The following is a 19705-nucleotide window of genomic DNA, read 5'->3' as shown; positions in this document are numbered from 1 at the left end:
ATTTTTCATTTATTAAGTATCCCAAATCCTCAGCTCAGTTAAGAGTTTGGGACTCATGAAAACAGAGTTGCCTGTTGTGTCTCCGTCTCTTGCTTTTCTTTGGTGTGCTACAGATCTTCTTAAATTTTACTGTGGTTACAAATTACCTGGGAATCCTGTAAACAGGTATTGGGGCAGTATTCTGGGATAGATCTTGATATTCTGCTTTTCAGTGTACTTAAGTGGATGCTATTGCTGCTGGTTTGGACAACACTTTGAAATAGCAAGAATATATAGTAACCTCTTTTCTCCCTTCTTTTCTATTGGGAAACCCATTCTATGTGGCACGAGACATGACCCAGAATTGGCCAATCGGAATCTCCCCTAACAAGTGATTTGGAGTCAAGATAGCTTTCTTCCAGGAGCTAAAGAAGCTGGGGTCATCTTTCGTGGTCCAACAAATATGAAAGAATAAGGCTAATATGAAAAAGGGCAAGTGAAGAGAGATGAGACACGAGTGTGTCCTCAGAGCATTATTTGGATTTCTGGATCCGAATGTACTTAATATACATCATCCTTGGAATTACTGGTTAATACAGTTTTTTACTTAAGCTGGTCTGAGTTTCTTCCTGTTACATTATAAACCTGAAAAATATAGGTAAGCTTGGCCATTCATTAAATCCTAATTGGTGATAGTTTGGTTAAGTATAGATGACAATACAAAAGCAGGGCCAGGTAACTGTCAATTGTATGTAACTTGAAACATGTACGTAAGTCAGTTTAAAGGTATTCTAATACAAATTTAGAAGCAGTTCCATTCCCAATGTAGAGAACTACTTCTTTATTATTACAACCTTGTGCCTTCACTGACGAAGGGGAATTTGGATACCTACTTTTCCACTTTGTAGATGAAGGCATCCAAATTCACACATCTTGTTTAAGGCTACATCTAAAGTTACAGAACCCAAAACCTAGGTCTCCATTTCTCAGGGTGTAATTCTTCCCCCAGTCATTTTTACTCTTTATTGTATAAAGACATTGTCTTTATTGTATAGACATTGTGTAGATTGCTAGCTCTTATTTCCATAAGATTGATTATAAATAAATAGTCTTAAGTGTTTCTAACACACTTTATATGTGTATACACATTTGAAAATACGGGAGAATGATATAGTAAGGCACATATACAACCTGAGAGCTGATCTATGGATATATAAATATTGAAATATAAATACTGAAATAAGGTAATTTTCTAAACGTGAGTAGTAATTCTAATGTTATAAATTAATGCCAAATCCACACATTCTTTGAAAAAATATTGTTTAAAAATTTGGAAAAAAGTATTTTTGTAAGTTTAGTTAATACAACTTTTAAAGTTATGTGCTCTTAAATACTAGAAACTTGGACACATCACTGCAAGAGGGAATTGGTACCTGAAGGTGAAACTATTTTACCTGGTTAAGTTTGGTTCATACAGAGGACTGGCATTTATAGAATGAACTTACAGACCAGACAATTCATCTAAAAAAGCATCTAAAAATGTGATGAATTATTATGCCATGATAATTAGTATTAAAAATTCCTTTAAGGCTTCAGTAATTCCCTTTGGTGGCTTGAAGCAATTCCTACCCAGATTGGCTTAAAAATAGAGTTTAACTGTAGTCCTAATAATGTTTCCATGTATGATGAGTTACTAACACGATCAAGATTCAATTAAGTCTCCAAACAATTTTACAAAAAAGAAAAAAAAAACAAAAAACACTTTATTTTCCACAAGGAAGAGCAATAGGAAAAATTAAATCATTTCCCACATATTGTTTTCTTAAAACAGAGCCTACAAGGACATATTCAGCACCAAATAAAACAGGAAAAAAAGAGAAATTACAAACAGCCATAGAATATAATCTATAAAGCAAACATTTAATATTGCACTTTGTTTTGCTAATGTTTTGGATTTTACTTTTCCTAATTGCAAAATCAGGACTCTATCTTGAATACTGGAATACAGCTGTGAACCTCACATCTTATGTCAGGAATTGACCAATATTTGGAAAAGAGTAAAGTAATGCCTCTAAATAAGAAAAGTAAACAAATACTTTAATGGGGTAAATAAAACTTTATTTGATAAAGTTTTATATATATTTAAAATTTAATCACATTTTGTGACCCAGTGCCAATTATCAGAATATTGGTCATTCTCACTTCATGTGTTATTTATAAGAGTATATGGTGATAAGTATTCCAATGCTATGCATATCAACAATTGTTCCCTAGTCAGTTAGACATGAGAGAGAAAAGAAAAGGGATTTTCAGACAACCTCCCCCCCCAACAAAAATAAAACCACCAAATGCCCTTTATGCCAAATATTCCATTAGCTTCTTTTGAGGGGGACATTCACAAAATGATTTAACAACAATAAAAAAATATTTCACCCCCATTTCCTTATTATCTAGTATTAGTTTGCTACGGGAGCCCAAACCCTTTACTGAATCACTTAAAACGTGATTCATTTTTACGCTGGGCTTTCTTCACCCTGTCAGCATTTTTCAAACATGAATTGTCTTCCATGTTTTCTTAAAGGCCACTTATGGAAAAGCCTATTTGTTTTGTATGAAGCTTTAAGACAGTATTTAACCAGGTCAAGCACCAAGCCAGAGTTACTATTATTTTCAGCCACTTTATTAACTATGGGGTTAAATGGCAGATAGATGTAACACCCATTTCACACGTATGTTGCAACATCACAGATGCTGATTTTCATTAAAAACATCAGAGCTGAATTCCTTCTAAAATAAGACCATTATTACACTTGGTACCTTGGAAAATGGTTTTTAAGTGTCATCATGAATGCTGGTATATTTGTTATGAGCCAACTGTAAATTATCTTCAATACAAACTATAATTTACTGATGTAGTTGGTCTTATCTATATATACTCAAAGTGAGTGGTTTCTCATGTTTAGCAAAATGTTCTTTAGATAATGGAAAAAATACTGTCACTAAAAAAACCCCACAAAATAAGGAAACAGTTCTCATTCCAGCACATGTTCTAGTATTTGTAATTTTGTATACATTTTCAGAATAAACTTGGGTTTTCGAGCTCTGAGAAGTTGGGAGCGGGATAGGAAATGTATAAAGTAAACTCTCTAATCACAACCTGAATATATATATATATACACACACACACACACACACACATATATATGTGTATATATATATATGTGTGTATATATATATATTCCTGCTCAGAAAACACTGCATCAGCAAGATGATTTCCAACATATGTGTTTTGGAGGTAATTAAGTAACTCTGTTATAAAAATAAATGCACTTTCTCCTCCTCTCCAGTGACTGGAAAATTTCTTAAAATAATAAAAATAATAATTTTTAAGAGCATCAAGCCCTTAACTCTTTGCTGGTGCCTGCCATACTGCCTTTCTTTACTCCATTCTTAGCTCTGCTAGTTTCTTCTTTTATGTAATGATAAAAAGGGAATGTGGGTGGGTTATCACTTTTGTGTATGTCCCTTTTCCAAATTTCCCTCTCCAAAAAGCCAACCAACCAACCAACCAACCAAACAAAAAAAAAGTAACTCAACAGTGCAACGAAACACAAATAGCATTCCAACAGTTTGGCAAGTGATGCGTTCACCTGAGATTAAGTGATTTTAGGCAGTCAGTAACAAAATGCTGCTTTGCTGTAATAGTAGAAAGGCAACAAATTCTTAAAAGAAACCAAGAAGGTATACAATCTTGACAAAGTCTCTTATTAGCTTCCTCCTCTTATCTCTTTTCCCACATATCTGTTGCGTATCTACTACAGTAGGCTGCAAAACATACAGCAAGAAGGATTGGCTTGAAGGCATTTGATGTTTGTAAATAAATCCACAATAGGATCCAAGCTGAAGAGGTGATACATGGTCAGCCTAGTAGGACATTTCTGAGCATGTGCATACGCAGGTAAAGTCCAGGCTATATTAAATTAAAAAAAAAAAAAAAGTCAGTGCGTTTTTTTTTCATGTTAAAGTTTTTTCAAAGCTTTCTTTTGTTCCTTGTTGTGCTGACCGCAAACAAGTTTTTAAACAGTATCAAGAGTCTGGCATAAATGGAAAAAAAAAAAAAGCTGTAGTGACATCAGAACTGCACAATGTAAGCATTGAGCATGTGCAAATTTTCAAATCAAAAGAAGGAAACCATCCCTCTTTACAACGTGGTGTCTTGACACGTATGACCATAGGCTAAGAAGACTGCTCTTAAGTATGTGCCTGTTTTAAAGGAGAAAAGCTTAGATCTTCAAGCATGTTGGAGCAGTCCCAGAATGTTGCTGTAGGCTTCTAAAGCATGATCACTGGTTGTTTCATGTATTTGCCATTTTTCTGGGCAAAAGCAATTCCACTTCCTCTGAAAACGTGTCTCCAAGATACTTCTCTGTCCTCAGCTGGGAAGAGATACAGTTCGGAACCCACATCAACTTGATTTAACCAAGTGTTCCTTCAACGAGAGGGGCAGGATGGTCTATCATCTGTTGATTGATCAGGATTTGGATCAATCTAAAAATTAGAGTTAAAAAAAATTACAAAGTTATCTGATAAAGTCTAGTAAAAATGCAGCAATGACTAACATTCTAAGTACTACTGAGGAATTGAGTCAGAACATACACAGCATGTAGGGGAAGGGAGAAAAGGATACCAATATTATCTGTGAAGTGCCTGATAATTACGAAATTAATAAAAATTTTTTTTTTAAGATTTTATTTGACAGATAGAGATCACAAGAAGGCAGAGAGGCAGGCACAGAGAGAGGAGGAAGCAGGCTCCCTGCTGAGCAGAGAACCTGATGCGGGGCTCGATCCCAGAAGTCTGAGATCAAGACCTGAGCCAAAGGCAGAAGCTTAACCCACTGAGCCACCCAGGTGCCCCCAAAATTAGTAAAATTTTTAAAGGTATGCCCATACGGTGTTTTATTCAGCAGTCAGTAGTACTTAAGACTCAAAATACAGAGTGGAGAACAATTTCATAGTAATGATCTCCTTTTGTCCCTTTTCATCCTTTTACAAAAAAAGTCAACTCTTTTCTAGGCTTTGGGAAGAATGCAGTTGTGTGAACAGTGTTCTTGGTGGTTATCTGAAGTAATAACCTATGAATGTTAAACACTAGAGAAGGCCTAAAAAAACTGTGTATCAAGAAATAGCAATGCTAAACCCAGAATGCTCTAGAGTCTGCTCACCTTCTCTATGACTAGAGAGACTTTAATATGCACATACATTTAAGTAAAATTAATATATTTCAGTTGATTCTCAGGTAGAGAATGAGCACAGGAAGGCAACTGGTTGGCTTTAAAACATTTCTTTTACTAAACATCTTTTGGGTAAGACCCATTTTTATTTGCATTTAAATGTAGCATACATTTAGGTATGAACATTTAAGTTCTGTGAGTGCCTCACAGAACTTTAGGTAAAACATGTTTTTGAAAGAAAAAAAGCAAGTAACTTTTCTTTTAATGACTTAAGAGAAAAACACTTTAATGCAGTCTAGAACTTTTCCCCTTCTATGTGACTATTAACTGAATCACATTCTGAACCAATTTAGGATTTTAGAAATTTTTAATTCTCTTAATTATCTTTAGTTCACTTTAAAAGGTGGTAGTAGAATTTTGCCACAAATTGCTTTAAAGTGGATAACTGAGATTTTCTTTTAAAATGCCTGTTGTAAAGGCAGAAAGTCTCAGATCAAATCAGAAATTACTGACTTAAGATAGAAACATCAGCATAAAAATGTAACATAAATCTGTAGCAAGTGGGAGAACTTTTAGCACGTAAGGACAAATTCTGTGAAACAGACAGTGGGATAGTATGGCTAATTAAGAATTTGCAAGAACAAATTCTAAATATCCTATAATCAACAAATAAAGTGATCTTCTATTAACCACATCTGGAGGAAAATGGACTCTTCTAGCCATGATCTTAAAGCGGGAAAAGCAACAATTTCTTGCAGAGTGAAGCAATCCCACTTAGGTCTTATTTGGGAGTAATATTTCATTGTTAAATAGCTAATCTGTGATAACCAAAAGGGTAAGGCTAATTCTAGTGATTTACAAAATTACTTAGCATTATATTGGTATCAATGCCAACTTTAAAGCCCTGCACAACATATATTAAGATGTATTCTGAAGAACTTCAATCACCTTCCCAGGGAAGCCTTTCCTGATTTCCAGGGCCTAATGAACTACTCTTCAAATGAACTGTGTGCATTTCTATCGTTACGGAATATTTTGCTTCTAAATTTGTTCTTCGCATCAGTCTGTGAGCTTCTCGCAATAAGAGCCATGTTTTATTCACGTAATGCTTAGTGGTCATCAACATGAGATGAATAAAATAATCAGTGTAGAAATGTTTGTATAACCTGTTTTGCAAATATGTTATTTTCCCCTATGACTGGGAATGTTAAAATACGCAAGAATTAAATTGGAAAAGGATGATAAATAAGAGAAATTCTAGCTACTTCAGTTCATGCATGTAAAATGCCACTCCTACTGATGCTTTAAAATATGAATTATTCCTTTAACAGGCACTTTGTAAGCATGATATTAAATCATTATCCCTACTTCCCCAATAATGTAAGAATCCTACTTATTATATTATTCTATTAATATAATGATAATCAAAACCTAACTGTATTTTTAAAAAATGTCTGTAATGCTGTTTCCCAGGAGAGTCAGCCCATTTCAGACTTGAGCTAGTGCTTACCTCTGAATAAAGAGGTGGAGGCAAGAACCGAAACTCCTGGATATATGCAAACAGTGGTCCTTGAAGGGCTCTCTCAAAGTCATCACAAGCACTCACGGGTGCAAGATTGTTCCGCCTTTGTTCCTCTGTTACCACTTCTGCATAGCTGGGTGGTGCTGAAGGAAAAAGATACACGCAATTCGAACACCATGTTCTTATGCATGTCAAAATACACAGAATAGTAGGTATTAAAAAGGAATGTCAAGATAAAAATAGAAATTGTTTTGTGATTAAAACTAGGGGGATATGGGTTTTAAATCTAATATTAGGGACACATCTACTTTCTACACATACAGACAAAAGTTTAATCATAAGACATTAAAGGCAAAATTATGTTCTTCAAAATATAATAAGAGAATAGGCTTAAACATGCATTATCAAATTACCTTCAGGTCTTTCACGTAGAGATAAACCAAGCCAGTTCATATTCATGCTACACTGACTGCTTACACTTGAGGTTCTGCTACCAAATGGATGTAGAGGAATGGTACCAATGACAAGTGGCAAATTAAGAAATAAATCCATAGCTCCAGGAATATCCACATATACCTAAACATTGAAAGGAGATGGTAGGTTTAGTATTACAAGCATTCTTTCTTTAAAAACTGATAACCCAACTTTAATATTATCTTAGGCCTTCATTTACTTACATATACATAGAATATAAAAAAAAAGTTCCATCACTACGTGTAGTACTACATGTAGTAGTTTACATGTGAGGTAAAATTATAATTGTAATTCAAATTAAAGTTTTACATGTATTTGTATATATAATATACAGAATACAAAAACCAAATCCTGGAGTAAGATAATGACTTACTTACTATCATGACTTTAATACTAAACAAACCCTTAAATCTATACCTACCATTAGTGAATATTCCACACGAATTATGCTACAGTCGAGGATAGAAGGAGAAACTGGTGGAATTTTCAGCAACTTTCCATTCCATGTATCTGTCTTTCCAGATGATAAGGATTCCCCACGTAAATTAGCCACAAGCTGTTTTACTTCCTTCATTTTCCCTTTGGCATAGAAGGCCTGTGTTTGGTAAATGGCTGCCTTTGGCACTACCATTCGGGAAGAGCAGTTCTCAATCTCAGCAAATATCTGAATTGATTCACCTAGAGGGAAAAAATATGTATCTACTGTTAAACAAAAACAACCAAACCTCCAAAAATGTAGATTCTTAAGCCAAAGTCTGAAAGGTCAATGGACTACATGGATGAAAAACAGTCCCAAAAGTGGCAAGAAACTTAGAATTGTAAAAATGAACTACTCATGTTTAGTAGCTGTTTAAGAACGGATATTACATTCACATTTATGAAAGAAAACTGGGTTATTCTTACCAAAAATATCATATTATATGTGCATTTAGTAGAAATACTAAATACTTAATACACAAAAGCTGAGTGAAGAAAGATCGTTTTCTGTGGGAGTCCATCTCATACATACCTGGGGTATAGCCCTTCCTTTCGATTTTGGCACTTAAGGATATTGGGCCTGAGGTACAGAACCAGCAACAGAGAGTCTTTTCTTTTGTGCCTGCTTGGGGTGACTGTAAGAAATAAATTAGAGAAAAAGGTCAATGCACAAATTAAGACAGTGTTACACAATGTTTTAAAATAAAACCCTAAATTTTTAGAGAATTAAAATTAAAAACAGTGTTGTTTTTTTCCAGGTGTATTCAGATATACTTTTAAAAAAACTAACCGATGGCTTCTGAATTATACAATTACTTTCATCTTTATATATATTCTCCATCCACTTAAAAAAGGGTAGAGAGCTTAACAACATATTCCATAAACACAATTTTAGCTCATATTATTTACAAATAAAGTAATTAAAAACAAACCAAACAAACAAACAAAAAAAAACCCTTTCCACATTCCACTTCAACTGCCTTAAAAAAAAAAAAGGCAGCTTGGAAAGCAACTTGGTTACAATCCCAAATGTTAACATCTTTCTTTGAGAATATAAAAATCAGTTATGTGAAAAAAGGAAAACTCTCATTTTTAAGATTCTTATTTGCTTAAAGATGTTATCATTTGTTTAAACCAAATAAAGTTTTTAAAGTCAAATTTGAATATTGTGAAAAAATGCAATTAAAAAGGATTTCTTTTAAAATATGATTGATTTTTCATGAAAGTGACGATCTCCCCATCACCTGACAACTATCCCTATATTGGAATATGCAATGCAGTCCAAGGTTTAGATTATGATCTTTCAATGGTAAGTGATACTGTCTTATAATAATTGATACTACTGTTCTTTCTCCACTGAAATTATCCAGGGAACAAATCTATTTTTTGTTATTCTTTTAACTTCTGAGTGAGAATTATTTTGTACCATATGCTGTTTTTAAAGTTTTCTTAAATTTTCTTAAAGTTATTATAATATCAGAAAACATGAGCATATTCTTCACTAATTTGTGTGCTCTTGACTCTGTTTTTAAAAATAGTATTTATGGAATTTAAAATCACTCTTGTAAAAGTATAGAGACTGCATAGTTTAGGTGATTATTCTTTAGTATTTATATGCCAAAAACGAAGAATGAAGAATTCAGTCAGTTCTTACCAGTAATGAAGGAGTGTTGATATCTATATGCTCAAAGACTGTAAATTCCTTCTTTAATTTTACTGGTAGAAGCCAAGGCCTGTGCAATTCGGCTTTCACCCAATAGCGCACACTGCCATGTCGGCCTTCGAATGAGGTAGCAAGTGGTCTGTGCAGAATATAAATTCAATATATTAATTTTATTCCTCTTTTTAAGAATTATACAGTTGGTCAGCATAGAAGTGTTACTATATTCCACTGCTTATATATCAATGAGGTAGCAAACAGAATTTTTTTTTAATTTCTAAAGGGATAAGTCATTGGGGAAAAAAAATCTTCTGTTTTCCAAAAAACAATAGCTAACACTAAAGTATTATAGAAATTTTGCTTTAAAAAGCCAGAAGAATACAATCCCTTTAAACTAAGAAGAGGCTGCTTTTAACGCTGGTGGCAAAATTATGAAAGTCTGGAAATCAATTCTTGAAATCAAAAATTTAATTTAAAAACAAAGTTAAAAATGGTTTTAATATTTCTTTTTTTTTTAAAGATTTTATTTATTTATTTGACAGAGATCACAAGTAGGCAGAGAGGCAGGCAGAGAGAGAGGGGGAAGCAGGCTCCCTGCTGAGCAGAGAGCCCGATGTGGGGCTTGATCCCATGACCCTGGGATCATGACCTGAGCTGAAGGCAGAGGCTTAACCCACTGAGCCACCCAGGCGCCCCGGTTTTAATATTTCTATTAAGAAAGTTTACATACTGGCTTAGGAATTCTCTTTTTTTATAATGAGAAGATCTAGAGAATATCTAGAAGAGTTGTTTTAATTTCAAAAATTTCACCTTTTACAAAGTCTACTGAAAATCTAAAAAAAGCTGTGTTTCCATTTCCTAGTTTTCTCACGTTCTAACTCTTTTTTGGCCATGTTTTCTAACTGTACAGGCTTAATAAGAGAACAATTCTGTTAATCTCTATCAAGGGAATCAGAACTGGTTTTCACCTCTCCCAGATTTCATTAATTGTGGAAGGTTTTACTGCAGTGAGTTTAGTCTCTTTCATAATTTCACTAGCAAAATGCCCAGTGTTCAGTTATTTACAAGGTAAAGTGCTAGCTTAGATTAGCATGAAAAGTAGTGGGATTTTTACAGATTTTTATTTTTATTTTTTTTGGCATTTGAGACTCCTGCATTAACATGTATAGCATGGAAAAATGAAATGTAGTATTTATGTAAGTCTTCCAGAGTCTATTTTAAGTGACTTTGGTTGATAAACTAGTGAGACCCAATTATTAGCAATAAACTAGTCAGACCCAGTATTAGCAATATATTCACAGACTTACAGTATTTCTCTTAAAGCAGATTAGGGCACTACGTTTAGAATGACGTTAAATATTATGGTAAATAGAATACTCTGAAAAATATCATTTATGAATTTATCCGCATAGTAACAACTCAAGTACTACAATTAACAGAGATACTAAGAAAATTTGGTGGGGAGGGAATAATCGCTTCAAAGATCTATTTTTACATCAAGAACAAACCACTTTCCTTTTTCCTTACTATATTCCATGCCTTATATTCAATTATCTGATAGGTGTTTCCTTTTAAATCCAGGTCATAGAATCAGTTGTATGACTTTTATAATAGGTCTTTGCACAGAAGCTACTAAATTCATTATCAAAAGATCATTATAAAGTTAGATTATTCCTAATTATGTTTATCTTTTTATATTACTGCTGTGGGTTAGCATTAGCAGAAAAGATAAAAGACTGGATTTTTATAAATTACTGAGTTAAGAGTTTTGTTAAGTTCTAAATTTCCACTAATGTCAACTGATGATAAAATAGAAAGTGCTTACATTCTGACTAGCACCTTCCAATTCACTCAGGGTACATGAAATACTATTTAAGTTTTAAAGACCTCACAGATTTTGAGACAGAGTACTAAGAATTGAGCTTTGCTTTCTATAATTCTGCCAGGCTATATTAAAAAGCAGCTTCTTTTTCAGTGTATTGTTTTCCTCTAGCAACATTCAGTGATGAAAAGGGTTTTTTTAAAAACTAAAAATATTTAAATTTAGAATAATTTTAATTAAAAGAATGGAGGTTTATGAAAAATGCCTGTTACTCATAATACTTACGTCTGTGGAAGCTCGAAGCTGAATGCATATTCATGCCTTCCTGAATGAATAGTGTTGAAGCCTTCTTCTGAATTATCATCATCTAAAACAAACAAAGAGAAAACAAAAGACTTGATATTAAACCATTACACACTCTCCCTGGTGGCAGTACTCTAAAGGTACTCCTATAATAATTAAGGCCACAAGCTTTGGAGTCTGAGAGATCTTAATTCTAACTTTTGTCACTTCTTCTGTGTGAGTTACTACAAATTCCAACTCTTCTGTGGCCTCATCTGTAAGATGGGGATAATCAATACTTATGTCCTTAAAGGCAGTTTTTTTTTAATGGTAAATGACCCAAACTGTAAAGCATTTGTGTCTAACATAGTAGATGCTCAACCAGAGTCAGAGCTCAAGTCTCTAAGAGGTTATCTTTGTCTCCAATGGTTTACTTAAAAATTTATCATAAGACTATATATAGATTAAAATTTGTGCAAACCTTTAAAGTCTGTCAGTTTTGATGCAGATGACATGAATGTTACAATTTAAAACCATTAGAAAACTTCGTCAAATGCTTAAGTTAAAAAAAAAAAGGAAGTGATATTTAAATGTCAGTTTCAGAGCTAAAAATAAAAATTCTTTATTGAACCTAAAATGTTCACACTAAGTTTGTCCTAGCAACAGCTAAAAATCTGCACATAAAAATATATCTTACGATTTAAAAGGTTCCTGCTTACTGGGAAACAACACTGTTCCACATCCTTGAAAAATGAACTCTAATTAGGCTGTTCCCAATTGCTAGGAGAATGACCTTTCATCTTATAACCAATTTTCTTTAGGCCAAATATTTTTTAAATTTCTCCAAAATATATACATGTTTAACGAAAATGTGGGAGAGGATTCTGAATTCTTAAATTGACTTTTAGTTTAGCTGAGTAGTGTAATTACATACACGTCTTTACTGATGTATGATGTAGTCTTTCATTGTAAAAGCCAGCGTTGGCCATGAGTGTAGATGAAATTGGTATTCTCATTTAACTTTCTCTCACCAAAGTATTGAAGGGACACAACGTGATGCTTCCGTTACATCAAAAGAGAAAAGGGGGGAAAAAGCGTGTATCTGCGGGTACTTTTATTCAGAAACTATGAGAATTCCTTTTTATCTCAATACTGTTTTTCCTCGCGCCCGGTGCAAATCCTCTGAACGAATTTCAGCACCGAAAACCGGTGAGTTGGGGGCCATTTAAATTCGCTCCCCTCGAAGGCGCCCGAAGTTTGCCTCCCTCTCCTTTTCTTCCCTTCTCGCTCCCTTTTTGTGCCAGCTCAGCACTCTCATTGAGGCGAGCGGCGGCGGCCGCGCCGTGGTAAACAAGTGCCGGGCTGTCAATCAAGAACTAGACCGGAGCAGGAGAGGACCGGCCTAAACCGGCGCGAGCAGATCCCAGCCGGCCCGCCCGCGCGCCGCCGCCCGCGCGCTCCGCTATACATACGGCATACGTCGCGCGGCGCTCGCGCTCGCGTTCGCGCAGCCTAGCCTGCTGGACAGGGGGCGGGGCGATGGCACCGCGGCGCTTCCGCTTTACACGCCCCAGCCGGTGACCGGTTCGATCTGGCTCGGGCCACCCTGACACCTTTACAGTTGCGGTGAGGGAAACTGGGGCGGGGAGGGAAACTGGGGCGTGGGGGGTGGGGAAGGAAGGCCAGGGTGGCACAGTCTTTGGGAAACAATGGGGAGGGGTCAGAGGATACTCGCTGAGGCCTCTCCACCAGCTTTCAGTGTCAGTATCACTCTTCCTTCTCCCCCTGGCCAGCCTTTACGGTCTGTTCCCAGGTCAAATCAAGGTAGCCGGTCTGGTGACTACACAGGTCGGGAAACACGCTTTCAACTAGGAGGCAGGGAACGCCTCCAGAAGCCACCTGACCTCTTCCAGCCGAAAATCAGGAAAACGGGGTCCCGCTAACCCTGCGTACCCAAGTTCCTTCTGAATAGATTTGTCAGTTAAAGTTACGCCCAGGGGCCATTCGGCACCTGCGAGGCCAGCAGGAGCTACTCCTCATCTACTCTGCGGAAACCCGAGATAGCTTCTTTTGGGGCGCCAAGCAGGGAGGTGAGGGGCGACAACATTCTGTGACATGAGCCACGACGCCTCCAGAAGCTGCAGGAGGGACGCGGGTAGGGGCGGGGGCAACCACTCTGGAGGGACCTTTACCGGCGCACGCCGGTTCCAAGCCTCGCCCCAACCGGCGCGAGCCCACTCTCCCCACCGCCCGCGCCCAATCCAATCAGAGCCTGGCATCGCCTTAGCAACAGGCTAACAAACGCGGCTCCGCCTATCGCCGGGCGCCCGGGGCGGGGTCTCAGTTACCAGGCTAGTTTGAGAGGTCCCACTTTTTAAGTCATTGAAACTATTCCAGCTAAGAGCTTGTCCACGCTTTGCAGGGGTAGAGGGGCATCTCGTGGGGTCCGGGGTACATAGTTTTGTTTACGAAGAAATCCTGGAACAACTAATGAAATTGTGTTTGTCCCCGTAAGTCATTATTCTACTTTTACTCCATTGCAAGCCTCAACTCCCTCAAAACCTTTGTTTCTTATCCATTTTATAAAAAGCTACAATGTTCAGAAAGGTTCAAAGACAAACTCGTGTCTGCTTTCCAAAAAATACCAAGGCTGTCATTCGGCATTTGCATCTTACCAGTGTTACTGCTTGTAAATACTAACTAAAAATTATTTCAGGATGCAGATTACCTATGTGTAACTGAAATCCCAACTGAAGAACTGATTTCATCTTAATATTTAAAAAAAATGATTACATGCGGTAACTCAAAGCATCCTTCATTTCGGCACTTGTCTTAGTTCCATTTGCACTTCCTCAGGGATGTGTATTTTTTTAATATAAAAAAAGGTTAAAGACGTGCTGTACTTTCTGAAAAATCGTTAACATTTGAACTAAATACTGCATTAAAAAGGAGAAGCATAAAATTACATAACCAGTTTTAACATTATATTCTTCTTGGGCTAGGAATTAAGTCATCGCCACCACCTGACGCGTGTAACCAATCTGCTGAGAGCAGAACAAGCGCCCCTCCTCACCACCCCCCAGAACTGGTCCGAAACAGGATTGAACCGCTTCTAACAAAGGGTGGAAACTTAGAAAAACAAGCTTAGAGTCTCCTATATTTCCACAATGTAACCATTTAAACAATAGATTGGAAATCTCAGGACCTCTTCTCGCTTTGACAACCGTTTATCTCCCTTTTCCAACCAAAAATCAAATCCAATGTGCCGAATACTTTTCAATTCCATTTGACTGGCACGGGTTTCATTGAATGCACGTTCCAAAGTTAGGCATCATACTCGGAAAAGAAAATTACCCGAAATGGTTTCTAAAACTGATTTGAAACCTATCATAATGATAGATACTGTCCTTTAAGATAGAGAATGCTTGATGTAAATTTATAAAAGGATCTGGAGAGAATAGGGAAAAAACACGTGGGGTGTTGATACCATATGTCAAAATAAGCCACAGAAATCCTTTATCAAAGAACAATGATGAATTCCTTACACTATTTTGCGTGTCAATATTAAAAATGAAAAGCACCTACTAATCCACTTAAATGTTATTCCATTTCTTCACTGAAGCTTAGTTTTTAAAATCTACGGTTGCACACTGCAAGGAAAAAATCGAATACTGGACTGCAGATTTTAGCATTTCATTTGAAAACTTATTAATAAAATCACTGAATGGGATTTAAGTAGAATTTACAAATAAGGTAGAAAGGTATTGCAAGTGCGTATGGAACAAACCAAGCCGGGTATAGAGGTAGTTGAATTAAGTGCAGTTTGCAGTCACTTTGCAGATGCCTGCATGCATTACGGTTTAAGACACGATGAATGTCAAGGAGAACCCAAATCTTTCAACTTTGCTAATCTTTAACTGCTATGTGTTATGCCAGGAGCTGAATTACATTAATTCAGAAAAACTGAAAAGGTACTTTCCCAAAGGAAAAAAGGTCTAATGACTTCTGAATAATATAAAAACTTACCTCTTTCGTGTCCAATTAAGATGTCTTTATGGTTGAAATATTCTACTTCTTCAGTGTAATTCTGTGTATAGGCAGTATTGGAGCCGGCGTTTCTTGATTCGGTCCAGCGTACTTTCGCATGTCCTCTTGCATGAATTTTAAGAGATTTCACTCTGATTTCCCCGGTAACTTCTAAATTCACCCTTCCTGAGACTGTATCCCCACTAGAATACACAGGGACATTGCTGTCATTAAGACAGTCAAAGCTTATTGTCAAACTCTTCACCTTTCCCAGCACCATGTTTATAACAAAATCTATAAAAATATAATGTAAGACAAAAAAGTCGAGATCACATATAAAACGTGATCTTCACCTAACACTGATCGATGTCTTTGCCGTGCAAAAAGCTTGCAGGCAAGATCAGTGATTCTTTACAAATAGTTCATTGAGATTTCTTTAAAAAGTCAGGGCAGCAGAGAGGCTGCTGCTCCACGATCCTGCTAGTCTCAGTGGTCTCCTTACAAAGACGGGCGGCTGGAGCCTGCCAGCTCACTTTAAGAGCAGCTTTGTGAAAAACAACCCCACTGCGCATGCGCACGCCGCGGCTGCTGTCCGCCCTCTCTGCGCGTCCCCTCCCGCGCCTGGCTCGCTCCCTCGCTCGCTCGCGGGTACAGTAGGTGTACAGCTAAGGGAAGAAGACACAGGGGCTGTTGGGAGGCTGAACCTGACTTCTCTTCATTCTGGGCTCTTATTGGTAGGCAGGCTACCGTAAACCCTCGACGTGCTATCTGGAGCCCCTTCTTACCGAGCACACTCTAATAGAGAAAGAGTGGGGGCACAGGGGGACAAGGGCTGGGTGGGAAGTTGTTTGCAAAGCCACGTAAGGATAAACTGCTGAGTGACCAACCCGAAGCGTGCGTTACCGGCGCTGCAGGGTTTTGGCCACTGCTTGGATGGGAGGTGAAAGAAGTGGTGTATGAAGAGAGATGGGGGAAGGGGAGAAAGAAACCGGTTGGGCGAGCGACTGGTTGCTGAGCATGATCTAACGAATTAAAAAAAAAAAAAGTAATAAAACACAGACAAGAAATAATGTTCATAGACAAGAGCATTCTTGGTTTGGATTTTTAAAAAGACCAGTGCGTTGTAGGCAGTGTGGAAATGAACTCAGCCGAGGCCAAAGGAACCTAAGAGAGGCCAAAGAGAATACCATAAGGGAGTAAGAAAGAGAAGCAACTGTAATTTAATCAATAGGGTTTTTTTTTTTTTTTTCTCCTCAACTGTTTTCTCTTCCATCTCGTAATCAGAGAGCAACGAAAAGCAACGAAGTTGTTTGCAGGATGACACCAGAGGGAAAAAGGCCTGACCACTTCCCAGAAGGAAGAAAAGAGACTTTTTAAAGACACCACCTACAGCTAGATGTGCAGTGTGTGACATGATTACAACTCCTGTGTCCAGAGGATTAAAAATAGAGTTCGGCCTCAAAAAGTACCACCTTATTAAGAAGCAGCATGACACAGTGTTTTAGTTGACATCATATCCACAGCATAATAGAAAAATCTTTGTTAGAAATTAGTGAAGCCTGTAAGATGGTTTTTTAAAAAAGCATGATTTCGTGTATAAGTAGAGCTTAGTTTTGTAAAGTTCTAATATTAATTTTTACCAGACCAATAGCCCAAGACTCTTCAACGTAGTAATTCTCATAATACATCTTAAAGACAAGTACAGTTATCTCTTTTTTGTGAACATTTTGGTAACAAATGGCAGTGTTTTCATAAAATCACACTGGGACTCAAGGTGTAACAACTTACACTTTTCTAGATATTTCAATCAACAGAATTGTTTCTAAGAGGAAAATGTAGAAGGAAAAAATATGAATCTGGAACTATTTTCATAAACAAATACACTTTGGCAGATCTTTTGCCTATACTCATTGGTCTTGCTGTTTTCTTGCTTTTGGGGGAAGAAAATTTTATTTAGTTGGATTTTAGTTGACAAGGCAGTTAGATTCAGCGTTGTATATAAAAATGCAAACTGGAGAGTTAATGGACAGACCATTTATCTCTAACAGCGTTTAGATGGTTATGTTTAAAACTATGAATATGTGTATTTAAGGGGGAAAAAAGTCTTTTTTTTTTTTCCTCTTGGTTGACACCTGGTGGAAATTCTAATTGTTCAAGTGCTTGGAATCTTGTACTAGCTTTGGTTAACAGATACTGCTTGGGTTTTTTCGCCACCTAGTGGTAAAACGTGAATTTGCTAAAATGTCTGCTGCTCAGCCTTAAGGTCGAATCATTTATTAAGCATTCAAATGACATTGGACAAGAAACGGATATAAAGTGCAGTAAACAATGAGACATTCTTTAATAAATTTGCTTTAAGTTATTTTTGGGCTAATGAACAACAATTGAATTCTTCAGAATTTTTAGTAAAATTTTTCTAGTTGGAACATAACTTATTTCTGAAAATTAAAAATCAGCGTTTTAAATAAACTAGAATTGCATTTAACCAGAAAGAACCCTAAGAGATTTACTTGTAGTTTGGAAAGTTGTTTTCCCATATTAAATAATTAATTTCTGTGACTATAATGCATTATTCCTTCTCTTTGAAGCTTTTAGGATATTATAGGTTACTTTAGGATGTTATTTTAGGATATTATAAGTTATTGGCTATGATAGGATATTATAAGTTATTGCCTTTATTATTTATTTTGCCATTTCTCTCTCTTTTTTTTTTTTGTGCTATGTTTTCCTAAACACTTAGGTAACCAACAAATTGCCGGGAAATTTTTATTCCCTGTCATTTTTACTTAAGATCCTACTCACTTAACCTAATTATCACCTTTCTTCACTTTGGTTTTAGTCATATAACTGTTTCTAAGTGTCTAAACTTGAGTTTACGTGTTCATTTTGTTTACCCCCTATTCATTCCAACTATGGAAACACCAGAAACAACAAACAATGAACAAACAACTCTGGCACCTTTAAATTCCTGTTTATGTTTTTGTTTTTAATGTTTATTCAAGTAATCTCTACACTCAATGTGGGGTTCAAACTCATAATCCTGAGATCAAAAGTCACATGCCCTTCTGACTGGAGCAGCCAAGTGCCCCTATGCTTTCCGGTCTAAAAGAAAAAATAATAATTAAAAAAAAACCCACTTGGACTAAATTTTGGACTAAATGTTTTCTCTCCTGAGTTTTGTGACCTTCCCTTTTCAAAACTCCTTGTCTAAAAATCTGCCCTTTATATAAGTTGAAATGTACCGTAGCTCTTATCTTGGTCTTCTGGACTTGTCTCACTAGGCTCTGATTGTATTTTGCGTTAAGTTTAAGCTATTCATCTTTACCACCAAGGCTCTTTCCTATTGCACCCCAGCCTACGTCTCATATGCCATCTCCTCCTACTCATCTGCTAACTCTCTATACTCCTGTCAAGTACATCTTCTGTCCCCTTTGTTAGGCTGTCTCGCTGTTGCCAATGTGAAGTTACATGCTGCTTTTTGTGCCCAGAACAACATCCCACTGCTGTTATCTCCTTTTCCATCTTCTAACCCCTCTACTAGACTCAGCTGGCACAATTGAATAAAATTTCAGGTAGAGTAACTAGCACCCCCTTCCCTTTTTATAGCTGTGTCAGAACTTAAATAGAAATCTGTCTTTATGGTATTTGTTTCTTAAATTTTAAATTCAATGCCTATTGCACCTTACTGTACAAAGGTTTGAACTCAATCTCAAGAACTTGTCTAAAACTGACAAATGATAATCACTATCAAGATATTTAATATTGATGTGGTATGTAGAAATACTGCCAAATCTGGAATTTTTCACATATCAAAATGCTCAATATTATTATTCAAAAAAAGGCAAGCCATCTCAACTGAAAGTTTGATTATAGTTGTAAGAAAAACCATACCAGCAGTTTTTTTTAAATCCATGGTTAATCCTTATTTCAGCTAACACTTGGTAGGCCTAAATACTGTAGAACTAGGGGCATTCTGTTTTTGTTTTTGTTGTTGTTGTTTTGTTTTTTTTTTGGTCTTAATTGTGTATTTCAAGATTTTGTAACTGGCTTTTTTTTTTTTTTAAGATTTTTTTTTTTAAACTTATTTGAGAGAGAGACAGACAGAAAAAAAAAAAAAAAACCAATAAAAAAACAAACAAACCACGAGCAGGAGAGAAGCAAAGGAAGAGGGAGAAGCCCACTTTCCACTGGGTATGGAGTCTGATCCATCCCAGGACCCGGAGATCCTAG

The 19705-nt window shown here is 36.4% G+C and overlaps 1 protein-coding gene across 3 annotated transcripts; it reads right to left on the bottom strand.

Annotated features, from left to right (window-relative positions):
* Nucleotides 1-3594: 3594 nt before the first annotated feature.
* ARRDC3 (arrestin domain containing 3) lies at nt 3595-16010 on the bottom strand. Of its 3 annotated transcripts, XM_032846519.1 has the most exons (8): nt 15476-16007; nt 11453-11534; nt 9340-9487; nt 8218-8320; nt 7630-7886; nt 7148-7310; nt 6723-6877; nt 3595-4527 (listed from the first exon to the last, which is right to left on the bottom strand). In XM_032846519.1, exons 1-8 carry the CDS (start codon nt 15753-15755, stop codon nt 4471-4473), a joined length of 1245 nt encoding a protein of 414 aa, XP_032702410.1. In that variant the 5' UTR covers nt 15756-16007; the 3' UTR covers nt 3595-4470. The 3 variants fall into 3 exon arrangements, with proteins under 3 accessions (XP_032702410.1, XP_032702425.1, XP_032702417.1); XM_032846526.1 differs by lacking the exon at nt 3595-4527 and having other exon boundaries at nt 6731-6915; nt 15476-16010; XM_032846534.1 differs by lacking the exons at nt 9340-9487; nt 15476-16007.
* Between the last annotated feature and the right edge of the window lie 3695 nt (nt 16011-19705).

The sequence above is a fragment of the Lontra canadensis genome, unplaced genomic scaffold (assembly GCF_010015895.1).
Source record: "Lontra canadensis isolate GAN:19392208 unplaced genomic scaffold, GSC_riverotter_1.0 scaffold4, whole genome shotgun sequence".
In the NCBI taxonomy this organism is placed as follows: Eukaryota; Metazoa; Chordata; class Mammalia; order Carnivora; family Mustelidae; genus Lontra; species Lontra canadensis.
This window is presented reverse-complemented; position numbering and strand designations above follow the sequence as displayed.